This window comes from Pantherophis guttatus, chromosome 1 (assembly GCF_059756535.1).
Source record: "Pantherophis guttatus breed Tessera chromosome 1, ASM5975653v1, whole genome shotgun sequence".
NCBI lineage: Eukaryota > Metazoa > Chordata > Lepidosauria > Squamata > Colubridae > Pantherophis > Pantherophis guttatus.
Genome location: NC_142063.1, coordinates 63556244 through 63575260, shown reverse-complemented (window position 1 = coordinate 63575260; position 19017 = coordinate 63556244). Strand labels below are relative to the sequence as shown.

The window sequence follows — 19017 nt, the reverse complement described above, 5'->3', positions numbered from 1 at the left end:
TTGTGTCCCCTAAAAAATTGTTTATTTTGTGTTGTCACTGACTGACATCAATTCTCGTCTTGTATATAGAACTGTTTCTTGATTCAGGTTTGTTTTCTTAGAACAATTTATTTTAAAAATTGTACTCTTGCTCTCCAATCATTCCAAAACTCAGTTTTTCTGCATCATATTGTCTTTTGAATTTTGAATTTTTCCTACAAATTTCTGATGGTTTCCTACACAGTTCTGATGGTTCTGATCATTCAAGAGGGCTATTCCGTGTCTAAAATGGTCTTTTAACAATCAAGTAGCATTTAAATCTGTGATTTTTTTCAATAGGATAACATTTCCAGTCAGAAGTGAGGCAGGAAAGAAACGGAAAGAGTGCGACGAAGTAAATACTGAAAGTTCTAAAACACTAGTCGTTGAGCCACATGTCATCCCTAACAGAGGTCCTTACCCATACAATCAACCTAAGCGGTAATATTGTGGTAGCTTTTTGTGGAAGTACATATGTGATATTGTTAACTCTAAACAAATCCAGATATTAAGGGCATGTTTGTTAGAGTAATTCTGTCTTTAAACAATTTAAAAACTCACGTTTAGATGATCTGGAGTTACCTGCATAATATGATTTGAGAATGATGTCATTATTTAATTGCAGTAAATTTGCCGATGCATAGTCACTTTGTTTTGCTGGCAAGCAGTGTTTTCTATGCATACATGAGCAGTTGGAATCAGCTTTCAAAGCAGCCGTATGAGCCTTGCAAAGGATGGAGCTGCTTTAATGAATTTTTGGGGGGGGAGGGGGAGTTTTGTTTTTGGTAATACATTGTGAGCATGTCTTTAATGCTTTGTACAACTTTAATATTTGTGATCGTATTATATTGTTTAGTGATGTAGATACTTTAGTGAATAGTTTCATTGGTAGTTTTATTTAGCACTGAATCACCTGTTTAATATTTGTACTAAAATATTTCTAGATTAAATTATTGCTTTAAGTCAGTGGGCTTGTAGCACTCTAATTACATATGGGGACCTGTAGGTTCATTTTGGAAAGGTAGTATAATGATTTGAAGTAATATTATATAGATTTTTAAAATAGAAATTCTTTTCTGTTGCTATATGTAGATTCTTTTAAAATACAAATACAAATAAATTAAATTGGAAGTAGTATGCCATGCCCTGGATTAACTGATTTGATTTTTATTCAATTTGCAGCAATACCATACAATTTACTCATACCCAGATTGAAGCGATCAGGGCAGGAATGCAACCTGGTTTGACAATGGTAATAACAAATAATATACTTTATTAATCACTAGTGAAGAAAAATTTTGCATTTTTCTACCAAACTTGTAAAACTAAATGGTTCCCAATATTCAGTATGGTCATTAGCAAATGATTTCATATTTTTCGCTGGAAATTTAAAAAGGAAAAGAATTGAATTTTAGATGTTTTCTAACAATAGTTATTACTGTGCAAGCTTACTAAAATTGACTTCCTTTAATTGGAGTTTCAGTTGATTTTCCTGCTGAAAATCATAAAAGAACCAATAAACTCTGGTTCAGAACCATGTTAAAGATCTAGACTCTAGACCTTCCTGGTATTTTGTTCCTCATGCTTTCACTTCCCAATCAAAATGTACATTTTATTCCCTCCTAAATAATGTTCTTTCTTGGGATAGCTTCATTGTTAAAAAGACTTATTTTTCTGATAGTTCTGACTTTTTTACTTTTTAACAGCTCTTCCTCGAGTGAGTAAAATGCCAAATACATTATGTATTTTTCCCCCGCAGGTAGTAGGGCCACCTGGTACAGGTAAAACTGATGTGGCAGTGCAGATAATATCTAACCTCTATCACAACTTTCCTGAGCAGAGGACTCTGATTGTTACACATTCCAATCAGGTAAACACACCATATGTTGCTTTATTGCTTTTGAGTTGCCTTTGTTTTAATTTCACAAAGAAATGCATCATTTGCAAATTACCTTACAAGTGGCCCAGTTAGAAAGGAAATAATCTTTTTCACTGCTATATTAATTCGATCTGGGAAACTATCCGTTTGGATGTGTTTGAGCAGGCATTGAACCACTGTTGAAATTCACCACAAGGTCAGAAGACATATTTATAGTGGTGACATTTCTGGGGATCAGTGATATAGTGATGTATAGTGATATACAACATAAATAGAAAAAATAAATCCATTCAGACTACAGGAATTAATCTTTAGAACTGAAAATGGTTTGAGATCAAGTTTCTAAAGGAACATTTCCATATAATCTTACTTATGACAGACCTTACTGTCATTTATATCAATCCTTCACTGAATAAAGTGGTACCTATGCAAGTCTTGCTGTGTAAAACTAAAATGTATTTAAGGACTTCTGAGAAAACTTTTTCAGTGGTGTTGTCCATTAATTATGAATTGTTTGCAGAGAGGCTCTTGGTATCTGAGTTTATCTCTAGTTCAGCTGCCCCCAGTCTTATGGGCAGCAGGGACCGGTTCTGTGGAGAAAGGTTTTTCTGTGGACTGGAGGGTGTGTGGTTTTGTGTGCTGCTTGCATCCGCAGATGAGGCTTTGCTTGTTTGTGCAGCCCAGTTGCTGTCATGCAGCCTGGTGCTGGTCCACAGACTGGGGGTTGGGAACCTCTGATCTAGTTGGATTAGGATTTGTATACAAAGCAATAGAACTCTTCTGGCAAACCAGATGAAGAGTGTTTTTATGTTCTTCATTCAAGTATAATTAACTTAAATTAGTTGCTGATTTAATTAGATCTAATCTGATTAAGATTTAATGTGGGAATTAGACAAATTCGTGGAAGATTGTTCTATTGAAACTAATAGAGAAGGACAGAGAGAGAGCAATTATCCATACCCAACATACCTATTAGGACAACATGATATGATTACTAAGCTATTACTAACATAATGCAATGATACGATTACTAAGATAAGATATATGCTAAGATTATTAGTCCACCCTTAAGCATGAAAGCTGGCTGCATGACTTTGGGTCAATCATTCTTTTAGTTTTGGCGAAAATAGCAAGAGTATTAGGGATATTCATTGCCTTGAGTTATTTATACAAATAATAAAAGCAAAATAAAAATGCATATGTACATATATACATGCATAAAAGAACCAAATTAAAGAAATGTCTCTCTAAAGCAAGGGTGTCAAACGTGCAGCGTCATGTGACATTGCGACATTTTTCCCTTTCACAGAGCTGAGTGGGTGTGAGCTGTGTGTGACGCATCTGGCCCATGGGCCGCCAGTTTGACATCCCTTCTCTAAAGTGTGGGTTTGTTTCAAAGCACAAATCAGACCTTGCATATAGTGATTTGGTACCTAATGTAAATATTCTCTTCATCTTTGTTTTCAGTTTAATTCTCCTCAAAACAGAAACAATTATTCCAGTATATCAAACTTCCCTTCATTAGCATCTAATTTTCTACTCTTTTGATTCCTCTTGTTAACCTCTAGGCTTTGAACCAACTGTTTGAGAAAATCATGGCTTTAGATGTCGATGAGCGTCACCTCTTGCGTCTTGGTCATGGAGAAGAAGAATTGGAAACTGAGAAAGATTTTAGCAGGTGAGTCAATAGCAAAAAAAAAGTGAAACTGCACAATCTCTCCCCCCCACACAAAAAAAGTTTTATGTTTTCTTTTTTATTCATTGCCCTAGGCCTAAAGCAATGAATAAGGATTGATCAGGAAGATTTGTTTATATTTATGGTGTGGTTTTCTCTCCTAGGCAAATTTTATTTCTGGACATGTAAAGAACATTTTACACTATTTCTGGATATTTCAACCTACATGCTATAAATGTTTATCATATAATAATGAGGCATATATGTATATATTTGTGTGTGTGTATACATGTGTGTGTGTGTATACAGTATATGCCTCATTATATGATAATATATATATATATATATATGGTATATATACATTACCACAATAATGAGGGGAATATATTAAAGGCTGCTTGACTTGAAATTAAATAAAACATGTGGAAGGAGTTTTCAATTCAGTCATATATCTTATTCTTCCTTATGTTAATCTGATCTGCAGGTATGGAAGAGTAAACTATGTTCTGTCTCGGAGATTGGAACTTCTGCGAGAGGTTGGGCGATTACAAGAGAGTTTGGGTGTCCCAGGAGATGTGTCCTATACTTGTGAAACAGCTGGCCATTTCTTTTTATATCAAGTAAGAACCCAATAGACCAGATTTACAGTCTGAAGTGATAGAGATTGACAGTGGATAGTATCCAGACTCTGAAGGCTGTTCAACCATGTCCTATAGCCCATTCATTGCCTTAAGTGAAACAATATGTAAGCCTTGGCAATAGCATGGTTTTGAATAGTCTGAGGCACAGTTGAATATAAGATGCTCGTGTTTTAAATGTCCTTAAATGACGATATTACAAATACAAGCATAGTTAGAAATTGGCTAAAACCTTTTAGAATTTTGACTGAAACTTTGGTTGTGTTTTGTTTTAAAACGTAAGTTGCAATTAATGCTGTAATTATACTTTTATTTGTTTTGTTGCTGTCAACTTATATCTATTAGGAAGCATAATTAGAAAGACCAGTGGTTTTCTCATAGTATATATTTGAATGCATTAATCCACTTCAATCATTATGATATACATTCTGAAAGGAAATAAAGTATTGTCCTTTTAGTTTTTGCCCAAATTCCAATTAAAAGTTAAATAGATTTTTTTTAAAAAAAACCACATACAAAAGGGTACTGTTTCCACATATATTTTTTTTTAATTTGATTTATATGCCGCCCTTCTCCGGAGACTCAGGGTGGCTTACAATGCGTTAAGCAATAGCCTTCATACTTTTCGTATATTTATACAAAGTCAGCTTATTGCCCCCACAAACTGGGTCCTCAATTTACCTACCTTAGAAAGGATGGAAAGCTGAGTCAACCTTGAGCCTGGTGAGATTCGAACTTACAGTAATTGCAGACAGCTGGTGTTAATCACAATGCTATCAGTCTGCTGAGCCACCAGGAGTTTTCAAACTCCTTTTTCAATAGTGTTCCTTCATGGAGAGGGGTCTTTTTTTAGTCCCTTCAAATCAGTTTTTTTTATTCCTGGCAACTTCCTGGTCAGTCACTTTCTTTCCAAGGTTTTTCAGAAGTGGTTTACCTTTTTCTGCTTCCTAGGAATGAGAGAGAATGATTGGCTCAAGGTTAATCAGCTGGCTTTGTGCCGAAAGTGGGACTAGAACTCACATGTTCTTGGTTTTAGCCTTAGATATAGAATCAGATATAGAATAACAGAGTTGGAAGGGACCTTAGAGGTCTTCTAGTCCAACCCCCTGCTTAGGCAGAAAACTACACCACTTCAGACAAATGGTTATCTAATCTCTTCTTTAAAACTTCCAGTGTTGGAGCATTTACAACTTCTGGAGGCAAGTTGTTTCACTGATTAATTGTTCTAACTGTCAGGAAATTTCTCCTTAGTTCTAAGTTGCTTCTTTCCTTGATTAGTTTCCACCCATTTCTTCTTGTTCTACCCTCAGGTGCTTTGGAGAATAGTTTGACTCCCTCTTCTTTGTGGCAACCACTGAGATATCGGAACACTGCTATCATATCATCCCTAATCTTCCTTTTCATAAGACTAGACTTATCCAGTTCCAGCAACCATTGTTTATATGCTTTATCCTCGAGTCCCCTAATCATCTTTATTGCTCTTCACTCTGCACTCTTTCTAGAGTCTTGACATCTTTTTTGCATTGTGGCGGCCAAAATTGGATGCAGTGTTCCAAGTGGGGCCTTACCAAGGCCTTAAACACTACACTGTACTGGCTCTTTTCTTCATGTATATTGACTCACAATAGTCAAGAAGATTTGGTGGGGAAGGATGCTTTTGTAATGGGAGCAAGGTGCAAAAGTCATAGTGCATTTCCATAATTATGTACACGCCTCTTTTGACTATGGCTGTATTAATGTTTTTTTTTTTTTAAATTAGGTAATGTCTCGCTGGGAAGAGTATATGAGCAAAGTGAAAGTTAAAAGCAGCAAGCCTTCTGAAGTTGCTGATATCTGCAACTTTTTTCCTTTTCGTCAATATTTTGCAAATGCCCCTCAGCCAATTTTTAAAGGCAAATCTTACACTGAAGATATGGAAATTGCTGAAGGATGTTTTAGACATATTAAGAAAATATTTACTCAACTTGAGGTAAGATTAACAAAATAGGGTAATACTCTGACACTCATTCTTAGTTAGAAAAAAGTAACTATCCCTCAGTGTTATAATGGATGTATATAAGGTCCTTCAAATTAGATGTTATTGAGCAGTGACTACTCCCCCCCCCCCACCTTTGATAAAGGTAATGAACATAGTAAACTAAAAACACTAAATTTTCAACCCATGTAAAAGACAAAAACCTACCTACAACATCCCCACTATCTCCCAAATTTAAAGTACTTTGAGTGGGGTAAAGATTCTGTTTTTAATGGATATGCATGCTTGCTTAATACTAATTTTTAGGCAGTGTACTGTTCCTTTACCCTTGCCTGGAAGTTGAGTCATGGCAACTAGACTTCTTTTCTTGGTTTGAAACATTTTGCTCCTTATCCACGGGTTAAAGCCACCCTTAATAACCTACCTAGGTTAAAGGATTTAGGAGTTGGAACATTTACATCTCAGCAACTCTGCCTGCTCATCTAACAAGCCTCTCCAGATTAGGTGAGGAATGAAACTTCTCTGGAAGACTGAAGAAGCTACTTCGATAAGCAGCAAAATGTTTCAAACCAACAAGGAAAGAAGTCAACTTCCAGACCACTCTACTTGGATGACTGAAAATCTTCATTTAGACTTATGTAAGAATTTTTTTTTCAATGAAGGTGAACACATGTAACTGTTGCTGTGCAAAAAGATTCTAGATACCCTGTTTCTCCCAAAATAAGACATCCCCTGATAATAAGCCCAATCGGGCTTTTGAGTGCATGGCAATAAGGCCAAGTGCTTATTTCAGGGGTGAAAAAAATATAAGACAGGGTCTTATTTTCAGGGAAACATGGTATGATTCACCTTCCCAAATCTTTATATAAGGTAGAAAAGGAGAAGAGTAACTAGGTTCCAAGTGAATGTGCAGAGGCAGTTTGTTATGATTGTGTCCTGGGGATCCCAGGAAGAAACGGGGGAGGCACTTCTCACTTTTCACGAAGTGCACGTGTATGCCGCTTGTGCAAATGAACCTGCGTGCACATGCACATTTGCTGGTTGCTCACACGGAACCATCCCCTCTCCCCCTCCCACCCGTCTGGAAAGCCAGAAAGCTTGGGGAACTCTGGTCTATAGGAATCCTGTGTAATGGTGTTACATGGGTATACTGTGATGCATTTGTAACTTCCTGTGCCATTGCATTCTGCCTCCATTGTAGCTTCTGTATGGCCTCCAAAGACAGCTCTATGTAGAGCGTGGATGTGCAGATAGAGCCCTAGCATCTATGTAGAGCCTGGATTATATTTGTTCCGTTTGATGACAATTTAACAGTTTATTGAAGACATTACTATTCTGATCTTTTTCATAGAATTTTAGTTATATATATTTTTTCTTTTTGTAGGAATTTAGAGCATTTGAACTGCTCCGTAGTGGGCTGGACAGATCAAAATATTTACTTGTGAAGGAAGCGAAGATTATTGCAATGACTTGTACTCATGCTGCATTGAAACGCCATGACTTAGTTGAGCTGGGATTTAAGGTAATACAGTAGCACATAAAAACTTCCTTAAATATGTTATCTTGAGTTTTTTTTAATCAGAAGTCAGTTATACTAAAGATTATCCCTATTTTTGTTTGCTCTTCCAAACGATGATTGTACCTGTGTAATTTTGTAGAGATTTTGTAAAGATTATGGCTATACAATATTTTATCTGCCTTTTGGTAAGCAAGTAACCATCATCTTAATTCAATTGCCTTTGCAGTATTTCTATTTCTGACTGGCTAATATATTTCATTTATCATTTCTCAGTATGATAATATCTTAATGGAAGAGGCTGCTCAGATATTGGAAATTGAAACTTTTATACCACTCCTTTTGCAGGTAAGTACTCAAGCATTACATCAATGTAATATTTAAATGACTTCTTTCTATTCAAACATCAAACTACTGAAATAATAGTTTATTAATTTGTAAAGGTAATACTAGACCAGGGATCACAAACTCGAGGCACTATGTAATTGGTGTGTAGACGTCAAAGCTAAGATACTAAATCAGTTCAATCATTTATAGTACAATCATAGTTTTTGATTAATCATCTATAATAATGCTAATGCTAGAATCTTATTTATATTTAACAGAACCCACAGGATGGGTTCAGCCGATTAAAGCGGTGGATAATGATTGGGGATCATCATCAGTTGCCACCAGTCATTAAAAACATGGCTTTTCAAAAATACTCAAACATGGAACAGTCTCTTTTTACACGGTTTGTTCGGGTCGGAGTGCCAACTATTGACTTGGATGCTCAAGGGAGAGCAAGAGCAAGGTAAGGCATGGGAAAAATTTAAATGAAAAGGTTGTGTAATGAAAAAAAGGTTAAGGTTAAGGTTACATTGCAGTTGGTTTGTAATTTTACTGAAATTAGTCCTTCCATTCTGAAATTCCATGTAGCTACTCCCTTTTTACACTGGTACATTGTTAAGCACTTCATGGATCTTCAAGAATGCATGTGGGGATGAAAGACGATTAAACTAACTCCATTAGTTAGTTGGGATCCCCAATCCCTGGGGTGCAGCCTGGTGCTGGGCTGTGGCCTGTTGGGGACCTGGCCATACAAGCGGCACGCCAATGCAGAAGTACATGAAGCTGAATTTGTGCAGGCAGCATGTGTGCTTGAAACCATCCTCTGAGCCCCGTGGCAGGCGGCAGTCCACAGAGCCAGAAAGGTTGGGGACTGCTGCATTAGAGAATGTTGTGATTATTATGATTTTGGTTTTTTGTCGCTTCGTGTAAGATACTCAGAACCATTTGGAACTCAAACACATTTTTCTATATTTTATATATTAAGGAATTTATTGAGTTTATTGAACTAATTTAAGAAGGCCAACAAGTCTTTTATGTTCAGATTCCATTCCATCAATTTAATGCTGTGCTAAATGGCTGATGCAGGTGATGCTTCATGCAACTTGAATATAACATTAAAGGACTAGTTCTAATCTTTGAGGGTCTTTTCAAACGATGAAAATGATTTTTCTTAACGGATAAAATATGTAAATACATCTACTTAGAATGTAGAGTTTACCTTCTTGAGATCCTGAAACATGCTTTGTCAGCTTGATGCTGTCCAAAAAGATAGCTATCATTGACATTTTAATATTATACCTCTTTCAGATAATTACAGACGCTGAGAATAGTAAAATATTTTTATAAGAATTGAATTAATTACTACTTTCATTATGTTTTTCATAAAGCTTATGTAATCTCTATAATTGGCGATATAAGATACTGGGCAACTTGCCGCATGTACAGCTCTTACCTGAATTCAGAACAGCAAATGCTGGGTTTTTGTATGACTTCCAGCTTATAAATGTAGAGGATTTCCATGGCATAGGAGAATCTGAACCGAATCCTTATTTCTATCAGGTAAGAAATGCAGATCATCAGCTTGTATATTAACAGCATTTTTCAGACAGATTAATTATGAAAACTGAAAGGCATAGAATGTATCTATGTACTTTATTATGGTGGGATTAAATATGTTTAACAAATTATATGGTATTAAGTTGCAAAAATAGCAATGCAATATTTATTTATTTATTTGTTTGTTTGTTTGTTTGTTTGTTCGATTGATATGCCGCCCTTCTCTGGAGACTCAGGGCGGCTTACAATGCATTAAGCAATAGCCTTCATACTTTGTATATACCTGCTTAGTAGGGCTTTTTTTTTTTTGCCCCTCCTGAGCAGTGTTCTATTTTATTTTAAAGTCAGCTTATTGCCCCCACAAACCGGGTCCTCATTTTACCTACCTCAAAAGGATGGAAGGCTGAGTCAACCTTGAGCCTGGTGAGAATTGAACTTGCAGTAATTGCAGCCAGCTGGCAACTAAGTGCTACTTTAACAGCAGTTTAGTCCGCTGCGCCACCATGGCTCCTCTTCACGCATACATAATAGAATATTAGTGTTCGGAAAATGTTATTTGAGATGATAAGATACGTGGTCAGTGTTACTTGGCTGGAATAAAGGTGGGATATAAGTTCAATAAATAACAAAGTGAATTTTTGCTAGAAGCTTCTATATTTCTTTTCAATATCTCAGGGTTTAAAATACCCTATAGTTTTCTCTCCTTTTGAAGATGGCACTAAGTCTTGCAAGTTGATGTCTGCATTATAATAATTACTGCCACTTGATATTTGTAAAGAGATCCAAATGATTGTTTGTTTATTTTATTTATGTATCAAATTTAGAAATTTCCCATCTCCCTTGCAGAATGCTTAGGGTAGGGTAGGGTAGGGTAGGGTAGGGTAGGATAGGATAGGATAATTTTAAACTAGTCTTTTTGGAGAATGTCAGTCTATTGCTGAAATGTGTACAGGTAGTCCTCGAAATACAACCACAATTGAGCACAAAATTTATGTTGCTAAATGAGACATTGTTAAGTGAGTTTTGCCCCATTTTACACCCTTTCTTGCCACAGTTGTTAAGTGAATCACGGCAGTTGTTAAGTTACTTTCATGGTTGTTTAAGTGAATCTGACTTTCTTGTCAGAAGTTTGCAAAAAGTGATCGCATGACCCTGGGATTCTGCAACTGTCATAAATATGAGTCAGTTGCCAAGTGTTTGAACTTTGATCATGTGAACATGGGAATGCTGCAGTGGTCATAAGTCACCTTTGGTTTTAAGTCAAGGACTACCTATATATCATTTGTGTAAAATAAGGAGATTACCAATCAGAATTTACAAGCAAGATAGAGGAATTTAAACTTAACTTTTTTCCTGGAAGGAGAGTAAACAATTGCCGTATTTTTCGGAGTATAAAACGCACCGGAGTATAAGACCACCATAGTTTTTGGGGAGGAAAATAGGGGGAAAAATTCTGTCTACAGGTATTTATTTGGTTAGCATCCTTAGTATGGTCAGCTTCAGCACATTAGTTCACTGGTTTTGAGTGCGTGAGCACTTCTAAAACAGTTTGTAAAGCACAGCCCTGAAGATCAATCACTTCACTTGTTATTGCCTCATGAGGGCTGAAAAAAAGCTTTGAAAAAACTACATTCGGAGTATAAGATGCACCCAAATTTTCAGTCTCTTTTGGGGGGGTGGGAGTGTGTCTTATATTCCAGAAAATATGGTATATTTACAATTAGGAGAACAAAACAGACTGGAATCTCAGGCTGTGTTTATTAAAGTAATTCCATGAGTAACTCTTTGCTTTTAATGGAGCGGAGTGGTTTCTTCTATGTTTATAGTCTTCTATGCATGCATAGAAATACCCTGTTTTTCCAATTGATAGATCAAGTCAGTTTGGCTCTACTTTAACAGAAAATAGACTTCTTTGCCTTTCCATGGCTGATCAGGGAGGATTAACATAGGCCTGGTGCATGTTGCTTCTTTTCAGTGAGCATTGGAGTGATGTTCCCTGACCATAATTACATGAATATTCTGTGATCTGATACATGAAACAGATTTGTACTTGGTTTTTTTTTTTAAATTCCAGAATCTTGGTGAGGCAGAATATGTTGTTGCACTGTTCATGTACATGTGCCTGCTAGGATACCCTGCAGAAAAGATAAGCATCTTGACAACTTACAATGGACAGAAACATCTGATTCGGGATATTATCAATCAGCGCTGTGGGAATAATCCATTGATTGGAAGACCAAATAAGGTAATATTCCAAATAACAATCAAATAATATACATCTCAATTTGCTCAAGTGCAGAGCAAGTAACCATTGTTAGAATGCATTCATCATATTGAATATTGCTTCTGAACTGCATACTTTGTAAAATAGAAGTCATTCATATGTTTCCCTATTTCCTGTCTTTCCTATTTAACTACTTTTAATTTAGCCTTCTAATTGGCCAACTGCATGAAGCAATAAATATTTATTATGGCATATTAGTTGTGTATACAAAAATTTTGTTCAGTTTTGTGTTACCAAAAGCATAGACTTCCATTTTAAAAGTAAATATTTTTACCAATTTGTTGAAAAACAGTAATTAAATCCTTAATAAGAATGTGAGAATTAGTTCTCAGTTAGTGAAAACCATGAAGGCAATTATGGTCACTGCAAAATAAAGAACAGATGGAAACTGACCCCCGACTCTCCTGGGAAAAGATGATTTTATTTGTATGCCAAATGACTGTGATGAATGGCTCACATGAAAAATCATTTTTTTAAAAAAAAATATGAAGCAAAATAAATAAAGAATATGGGACAGCAAATTTGACAGAAACTGTAATGGAATGGAACAAAGAAAGTGGCCCATACGATCCAAGGGAGTTGCACTCACCCTCAGTGTGGGATCATATGATACATTACAGAGTGAGGGAGTGCTTAGATTAAAAAGTATATACTTGTAATAAAAATGATATGTTTACAGCTGTTAGCTAGTCTTAATAAAGCAATAGTTGTCAGGCATAAAAAAAGTCAGGTCCATGTGTGAAGGTCCAATTAATCATGCCTATGCACAGGAATTTTCTCAACTAAAAGTTAGCACTTGCTTGGGGTTAGATATGGGTTAACAGAAATCAAGGAAGATTGGACTACTTTCGCTTGTGGCTGCGTAGGGATTCTAAATTAATCTTTCTTTTAACTCCACCCTGAGGTTCTGCCATTCCTCCTACAGTAGTTTTCTTTTGATACCATTAACTCCATAGACTGGTTTATTTAATTGTGTGTGGGGAGCAATTAATTAACTTACTCTATTTATTTATTTTTTGCTAGGTGACAACTGTGGACAGGTTTCAAGGTCAGCAAAATGATTACATCATCCTTTCACTTGTGCGAACAAAAGCAGTTGGACACTTGAGGTAAGCAATAATATATCTCTGTACAGAGAACAACAGTGCAATCCTACCATAAGTGGAGTATGTACTAGTAGAGGTTTGGAGTATTTATGAGTAAAACGGACTATTTATGAGTAAAAACTCAATTGAATCCCATTTTATCTATCAATGAGCCACTGAAATAGGACATCTTACCTGTTTTCTGTCTTGTCCATACTTATATTTAACATATTCCATAAGTGCAACATTAACTCCAATTTTAAAGACTAATTATGAAATGAATGTTTTTAAACATATTTATTGCTGATTAAAGTTTCTAACACAGATGTATGTACCAGAACTGTTATCTTCAGTTTTAAAGGAAAAATGGGCATTAATTTAATTTGTATTAATTTTCACATTCAAAGGAAATAAGTTTCCTGCTTTAATTTTCAGGAGGGTTGTTTGTATGATCGTATTAGTGTTCAAGTGAAAAACTAAATATCATTGTTGGGTTTAAATAGTAGAGCTGTTTAATTTTTCCTTCCTGAAGGGATGTGCGGCGTTTGGTGGTTGCTATGTCAAGAGCCAGGCTTGGTCTGTATATATTTGCAAGAGTGTCACTATTCCAGAACTGCTTTGAGCTGACTCCAGCCTTCAGCCAGCTTACTGCTCGTCCTCTTCAACTGTATATAGTCCCTGAAGAGTATTTTCCAACTGCTCGTCAGGTACAACAAGCTACCTTGAATTCTGTTTAATGGTTAAATGGTTAAAAATATATCTATCATTTATATTGTATTCGTTCTTTTATCTTATTTAAGAAGTGGTTGTTTGTTGTTTTAGTTCCAAACTTTTCTATCATTTTCTTTCCTTCCTCAGAATGGAAAACATCCATCTCATCAAGTTCATATTATAAAGAATATGCCTCAGATGGCTAATTTTGTCTACAACATGTATATGCATATGATCCAAAGCACACAACACCACCGACAGGTAAAGAAATAAAAGTTGAGAAAAACATGTTTAATTTAAAAGCTCTGAGTGAAAACGTTGTTAATACTTTCTGATAACAAATGAACATAGTTAAAAATTAGTTGACTTGGTTGATTTTATTTTTATAAGTCTTTTATGCTCTAGGTAACTTTGTAAACAGTATGAACTACCCTGTTTCCCCCAAAATAAGACATCCCCTGATAATAAACCCAATTGGGCTTTTGAGCGCATAGCAATAAGGCCAAGCGCTTATTTCAGAGTTCAAAAAAATATAAGACAGGGTCTTATTTTTGGGGAAACATGGTAATTCTATCAATTTGGAGGATAGGGGACAGAGAAAATGATATATACAGTGAGTCAGACAAAACTTGTGGCTGATTTTTGCTAGGGATTATAAAATTATATTTAACATACAGAAAGTTGACAAAGAGAAATTTTTTTAATCTTCTGTAACAACAGTGATATTGGCAGACACCAAAATCAGTACAGAAGAAGGAATATCAGCTCAAAATAAGATTAATCAATTCAATGGATTTAAACATGGCAGTCCAGTTAATTAAAAGTATCCTAAATTCACCTCATACCTGTAGTACAACTTGAGAGAAGAAGCCAGGTCTATAAATTAAGTTCATTTACATGTTGATAAACCATAGTTCAATTAACTTCTGAAAACAGCTTTTGCATGGGAAGTATAACATTTATAGATTAGCTGTTCACTTAAGGTACGTGTAAATAAAAATTGACAATGTATACTACATCCATTTGTTCTGAAACAAGCAATTAAAAACAAGCAAATAACAGACAGAATTTTGATATGGAAGGGAAAAAATAACAGTGTGATGTCTTTTTATGAAGTAATTATTTGTAGAAAATTGTTTGGCACCCACTAGAGTAGATTTATTAATATGACTGGGAACTCCTGTGACCAATTAATGTGAAGGGAAGCTCATGAAATCTTGCTCTTTATACTACTTGCAACTAGCTAAACATGTTTGTACATAGCTCATTCACACAGACTTGGAAGTATTGGAAGTGCATTTTCAACTGCACTATTAAAATGTTATTTTTAACTTCATGTTAGCTTTCTTACAAAAAGAACTGAATGACGCTAATCGTATATGGATAGAAGTACCAGCTGCATCACAGAAGGAATCTTAGTTTGTATCCGGCAGATAAAAATATATATTTAGCCAAATACAAAGGAATCCCTAATTTGAGGCTTAGATTTTCTGAATGTCTGTAATTAGTCTACCAAAAATATCATTTTTTTATCACATAGCATGGAACCCAGATATAGCCATTTAATAATTTCTGAGTACTATTCTTCCAGCATACAGCATCAAAATTATATATGGCTGTTAGAAGCATCAGTTAAATATATAGTAAATTGTCTTAATCCCATTTTTAAATTCGAATGTAAACAAGAACTCCAGATTTGTCCCAGAATTTTAACTGATTACAGCCCAGTTTGGATGGAACTGGAGTGTGGGGAAAGAGTTAGGAGATCTTGGCGGTTAAATGAAAACCTTTTCAGATATGAGAAAAATGTAATAGAATGTAAAAAACTAATGAAGGAATTTTTTGTTTTTAATATGAACAAGGGAACATCTATGGATATGGTATGGGATGCTAGTAAAGCATATATGAGAGGAGTTCTGATAAATATGAATAATGCTTATAGGCGTAAACAAGTGGAGAAAAGGAGGGAATTAGAAGAAGAGATTAAGAAAAAAGAAAGGGTGTTAATTGATAACCCAGGGGATAAGAAAATTAAAGAAGAGATCACTTTATTACGTGGGCAATTTAATATGATGCTTTCAGACCAAGTGGCAACCAATCTACAATATGCTAAACATAATACTTTTTGTAATGCAAATAAACCAGGTAGATGGTTGGCATACATGCTGAGGAAAAAACAAAAATCTCGTACCATAGAGAAAATAGAGTATAAAGGTAGAGAGCTGTATCACCAAAATATGATTAAAAAGGCATTTTTAGAATTTTATGCAAGATTGTATACTGCAGACAAAATACAAGGTGCAGAGGTAGAGACATATCTGGATAGACAGAATATTCCAATAGTTACAGAGGAACAACGGTTAAACCAATTAATAACAGAGGAGGAGATCCTCTCAACAATTAAACAGTTAAAAACTGGTAAGGCTCCTGGTACGGATGGATTAACAGCTGTGTACTATAAATATTTACAATTGGAGATGGTTTTACCTCTTAAAGAATTATTCAATAGAATTCAGCTGGGTGAAGGGGTACCACCTTCATGGAAAACAGCTTTTATTTCGTTAATTCCAAAAGAAGATCAAGATTTGACACAACCCAAAAATTATAGACCTATATCCTTATTGAATACAGATTATAAAATATTTGCTAAGATATTGGCAAATAGGTTAATGCTAGTAATGCAGAAGACGATTCATGCTGACCAAACTGGTTTTATACAAGGTAGACAAATGAAAAATAATGTAAGACAAATTGTTGACATATTGGAACATTTGGAAAGGAATAACCAAATCCCTGCGGTGCTTATATTTCTGGATGCGGAAAAAGCTTTTGATCGATTAGATTGGCAATTTTTATTGAGAGTGGTCAATAGGATGCAATTTGGGAATTGCTTTATGCAGTCCATAAAAGCAATATATCAGGAACAGACAGCTCAGATAATTATTAATGGCAGTTTGACAGAAACTTTTAAAATTGAAAAAGGCACGAGGCAGGGATGTCCCTTATCGCCATTATTATTTATATTAATTTTGGAGTTGCTGTTAAATAAAATACGTAATGCAGATGGGATAAAGGGAATCAAAGTTAGAGATTATGAATATAAGATACGGGCATTCGCAGATGATTTGGTTATGACCTTAACTCATCCAGTGGAATCAGCAAAGGTTTTGATTGATATAATAAAACAGTATGGTCAAGTATCTGGGTTTAAGATAAACATTGGAAAAACAAAGATGATAGTTAAAAATATGACAGCTAATCAAAAAGAGGAGTTACAAAGGGTAACGGGATGTGAAATAGTTAAAAAAGTCAAGTATTTAGGAGTTTATATTGCATCTTCTAATGGTAAATTGTATAAGTATAATTATGAATTGATATGGCATAAAATACAAGTTGAAATGGATAATTGGAAAAAACTACAATTGTCCTTGTTGGGTAGAATAGCAGTTATAAAAATGAATGTGTTGCCTAGGTTTTTGTTCCTCTTTCAAATGATACCAATACTAAAAAAGGATGCCAACCTGGAAGAGTGGCAGAAAGGTATTAATAAGTTCGTATGGCAAGGTAAGAAACCAAGGATAAAATTGAAAATAATGCAGGACATACGAGAAAGAGGAGGACTGAAAATGCCAAATTTAAAATTGTACTATGAAGCAGCTGTTTTATCAGCAATTAGTGATTGGATTAATTTAACAAATGGAAGGATATTGAATATTGAAGGGTATGATCTGGTCTATGGTTGGCATGCTTATTTAGTGTATGAAAAAAGGGTGGACAGAGCATTTAAGAGTCATATACTGAGAAATGCTTTATTGCGTGTCTGGAAGAAATATCAATATAAGTTAAATGAAAAAATACCTATATGGACAGCACCCAGGCACGCAATAGAGAATACGAGTATAGAATGTAGACAGGATGTAATTACGTATAAAGATATTCTCATTATGGAGGGAGGTATATTAAAATTAAAATCTGTGAATGTGTTGAAAGAGGAGAAAATAATTCAAACATGGTTTCAATATGTACAGTTACAAGCCAGATGGAGAAAAGACCAGAAAACTGGTGTTATACAAAGTGACGAAAATTTAATTAAACAAATTAGAGATCAAAGCCCAATGCATATAAAAAGATTGTATAATATACTGATAGAGATGGACTCGGAAACAGAGCTAGTTAAGGACTGTATGATAAAATGGGCGCAGAATTTTGAACAGCCAATAATGATGGAAACGTGGGAGAAAATATGGGTAACAAATGTGAAATTTACCAAAGCGCAAAATTTAAGGGAGAACTTTTATAAAATGTTTTATAGATGGCATCTAGATCCAAAAAAGTTATCTCGTATGTATCCGAATGTACAACCAAAATGTTGGAGATGTAATTGTGAGGATGCTACTTATTTTCACATTTGGTGGACATGTAAAAAGGTTAAAGCGTTTTGGATTAAAATCTGGTGGATTTTACAAAATATTCTTAAAAAGAGGTTGAAATTTACACCACAGCTGTTTCTTTTGGGTATAGTTACGGATTGTACAGTTATAGAGACTAAATTGATTTTGAATTTAATAACTGCAGTAAGACTGTTGGTGGCACAATATTGGAAGAAGCAAGGTTTACCTACAATCCAAGAGTGGACAATGAAAGTTATAAATCTAGCGGAAATGGCAAAAATCTCGGCGTACCTGAAGGATCATTCAAATGAAAGATATTTAAGAGACTGGAGAAGGTGGATAGATTATATTCAAAATAAATATCGGAATAAGAAATTGCAGATAGGTTATGAATGATTATATAGATATTTAGTGTGTCTTTAAGTAATAAAGCTAGGCGGGTAATTAGGGAATTGAAGAAACAAGAGATGTGAAATGTCATAATTGTTTAGATTAGGATTGATTATGATTGTTGAAGTTTATACCCTGTAATTTGTTCTGAGGGGGGGAGGGGGGAGGTTGAGGTAGGGGAAGGGGGGGGGAAATATGTAAACTTTTTGTAAAACTTTTCAATAAAAAAAAAAAAAAAGAACTCCACTTGGAACTATGACGAAGAATATTTTTGGAGATGGGCATATCCTCTATTCCCATGGCTTTATATCAGAAAAATAAGACTGGAGAAATATTCATAGTATTATTTAATGAAATTAGCCTGTTTTCATCTTGAGTCAACAGATATATTAAAATTTTAATGGAATTTTTACTCCTTTCTATTAGGATCTAGTTAAATATTAGGTTTTTTTCCCACAAATAGCAATTCTCTTCTTCAGAATGCAGCAATAGCAAAAACTGGTTTAATTAAGTAGCATATAATAATTCACAAAATTTCACCATATTCAAATGCTTGCTTGCTTTAATC

General features: G+C 34.9%; 1 protein-coding gene across 1 annotated transcript in view; it reads left to right on the top strand.

Moving 5' to 3' along the window:
* Positions 1 to 19017, top strand: part of AQR (aquarius intron-binding spliceosomal factor) — a 44658-nt gene that overhangs the window by 24823 nt on the left and 818 nt on the right. Inside the window, exons 21-34 of the mRNA XM_034417938.3 lie at positions 319 to 459; positions 1201 to 1270; positions 1778 to 1888; positions 3466 to 3575; positions 4057 to 4192; positions 5970 to 6179; positions 7570 to 7707; positions 7978 to 8049; positions 8307 to 8494; positions 9420 to 9591; positions 11663 to 11833; positions 12896 to 12981; positions 13490 to 13664; positions 13816 to 13929. Of these exons, the coding sequence (XP_034273829.2) occupies positions 319 to 459; positions 1201 to 1270; positions 1778 to 1888; positions 3466 to 3575; positions 4057 to 4192; positions 5970 to 6179; positions 7570 to 7707; positions 7978 to 8049; positions 8307 to 8494; positions 9420 to 9591; positions 11663 to 11833; positions 12896 to 12981; positions 13490 to 13664; positions 13816 to 13929 (1894 nt within the window). The remainder of the gene's footprint in view (positions 1 to 318; positions 460 to 1200; positions 1271 to 1777; positions 1889 to 3465; positions 3576 to 4056; positions 4193 to 5969; positions 6180 to 7569; positions 7708 to 7977; positions 8050 to 8306; positions 8495 to 9419; positions 9592 to 11662; positions 11834 to 12895; positions 12982 to 13489; positions 13665 to 13815; positions 13930 to 19017) is intronic.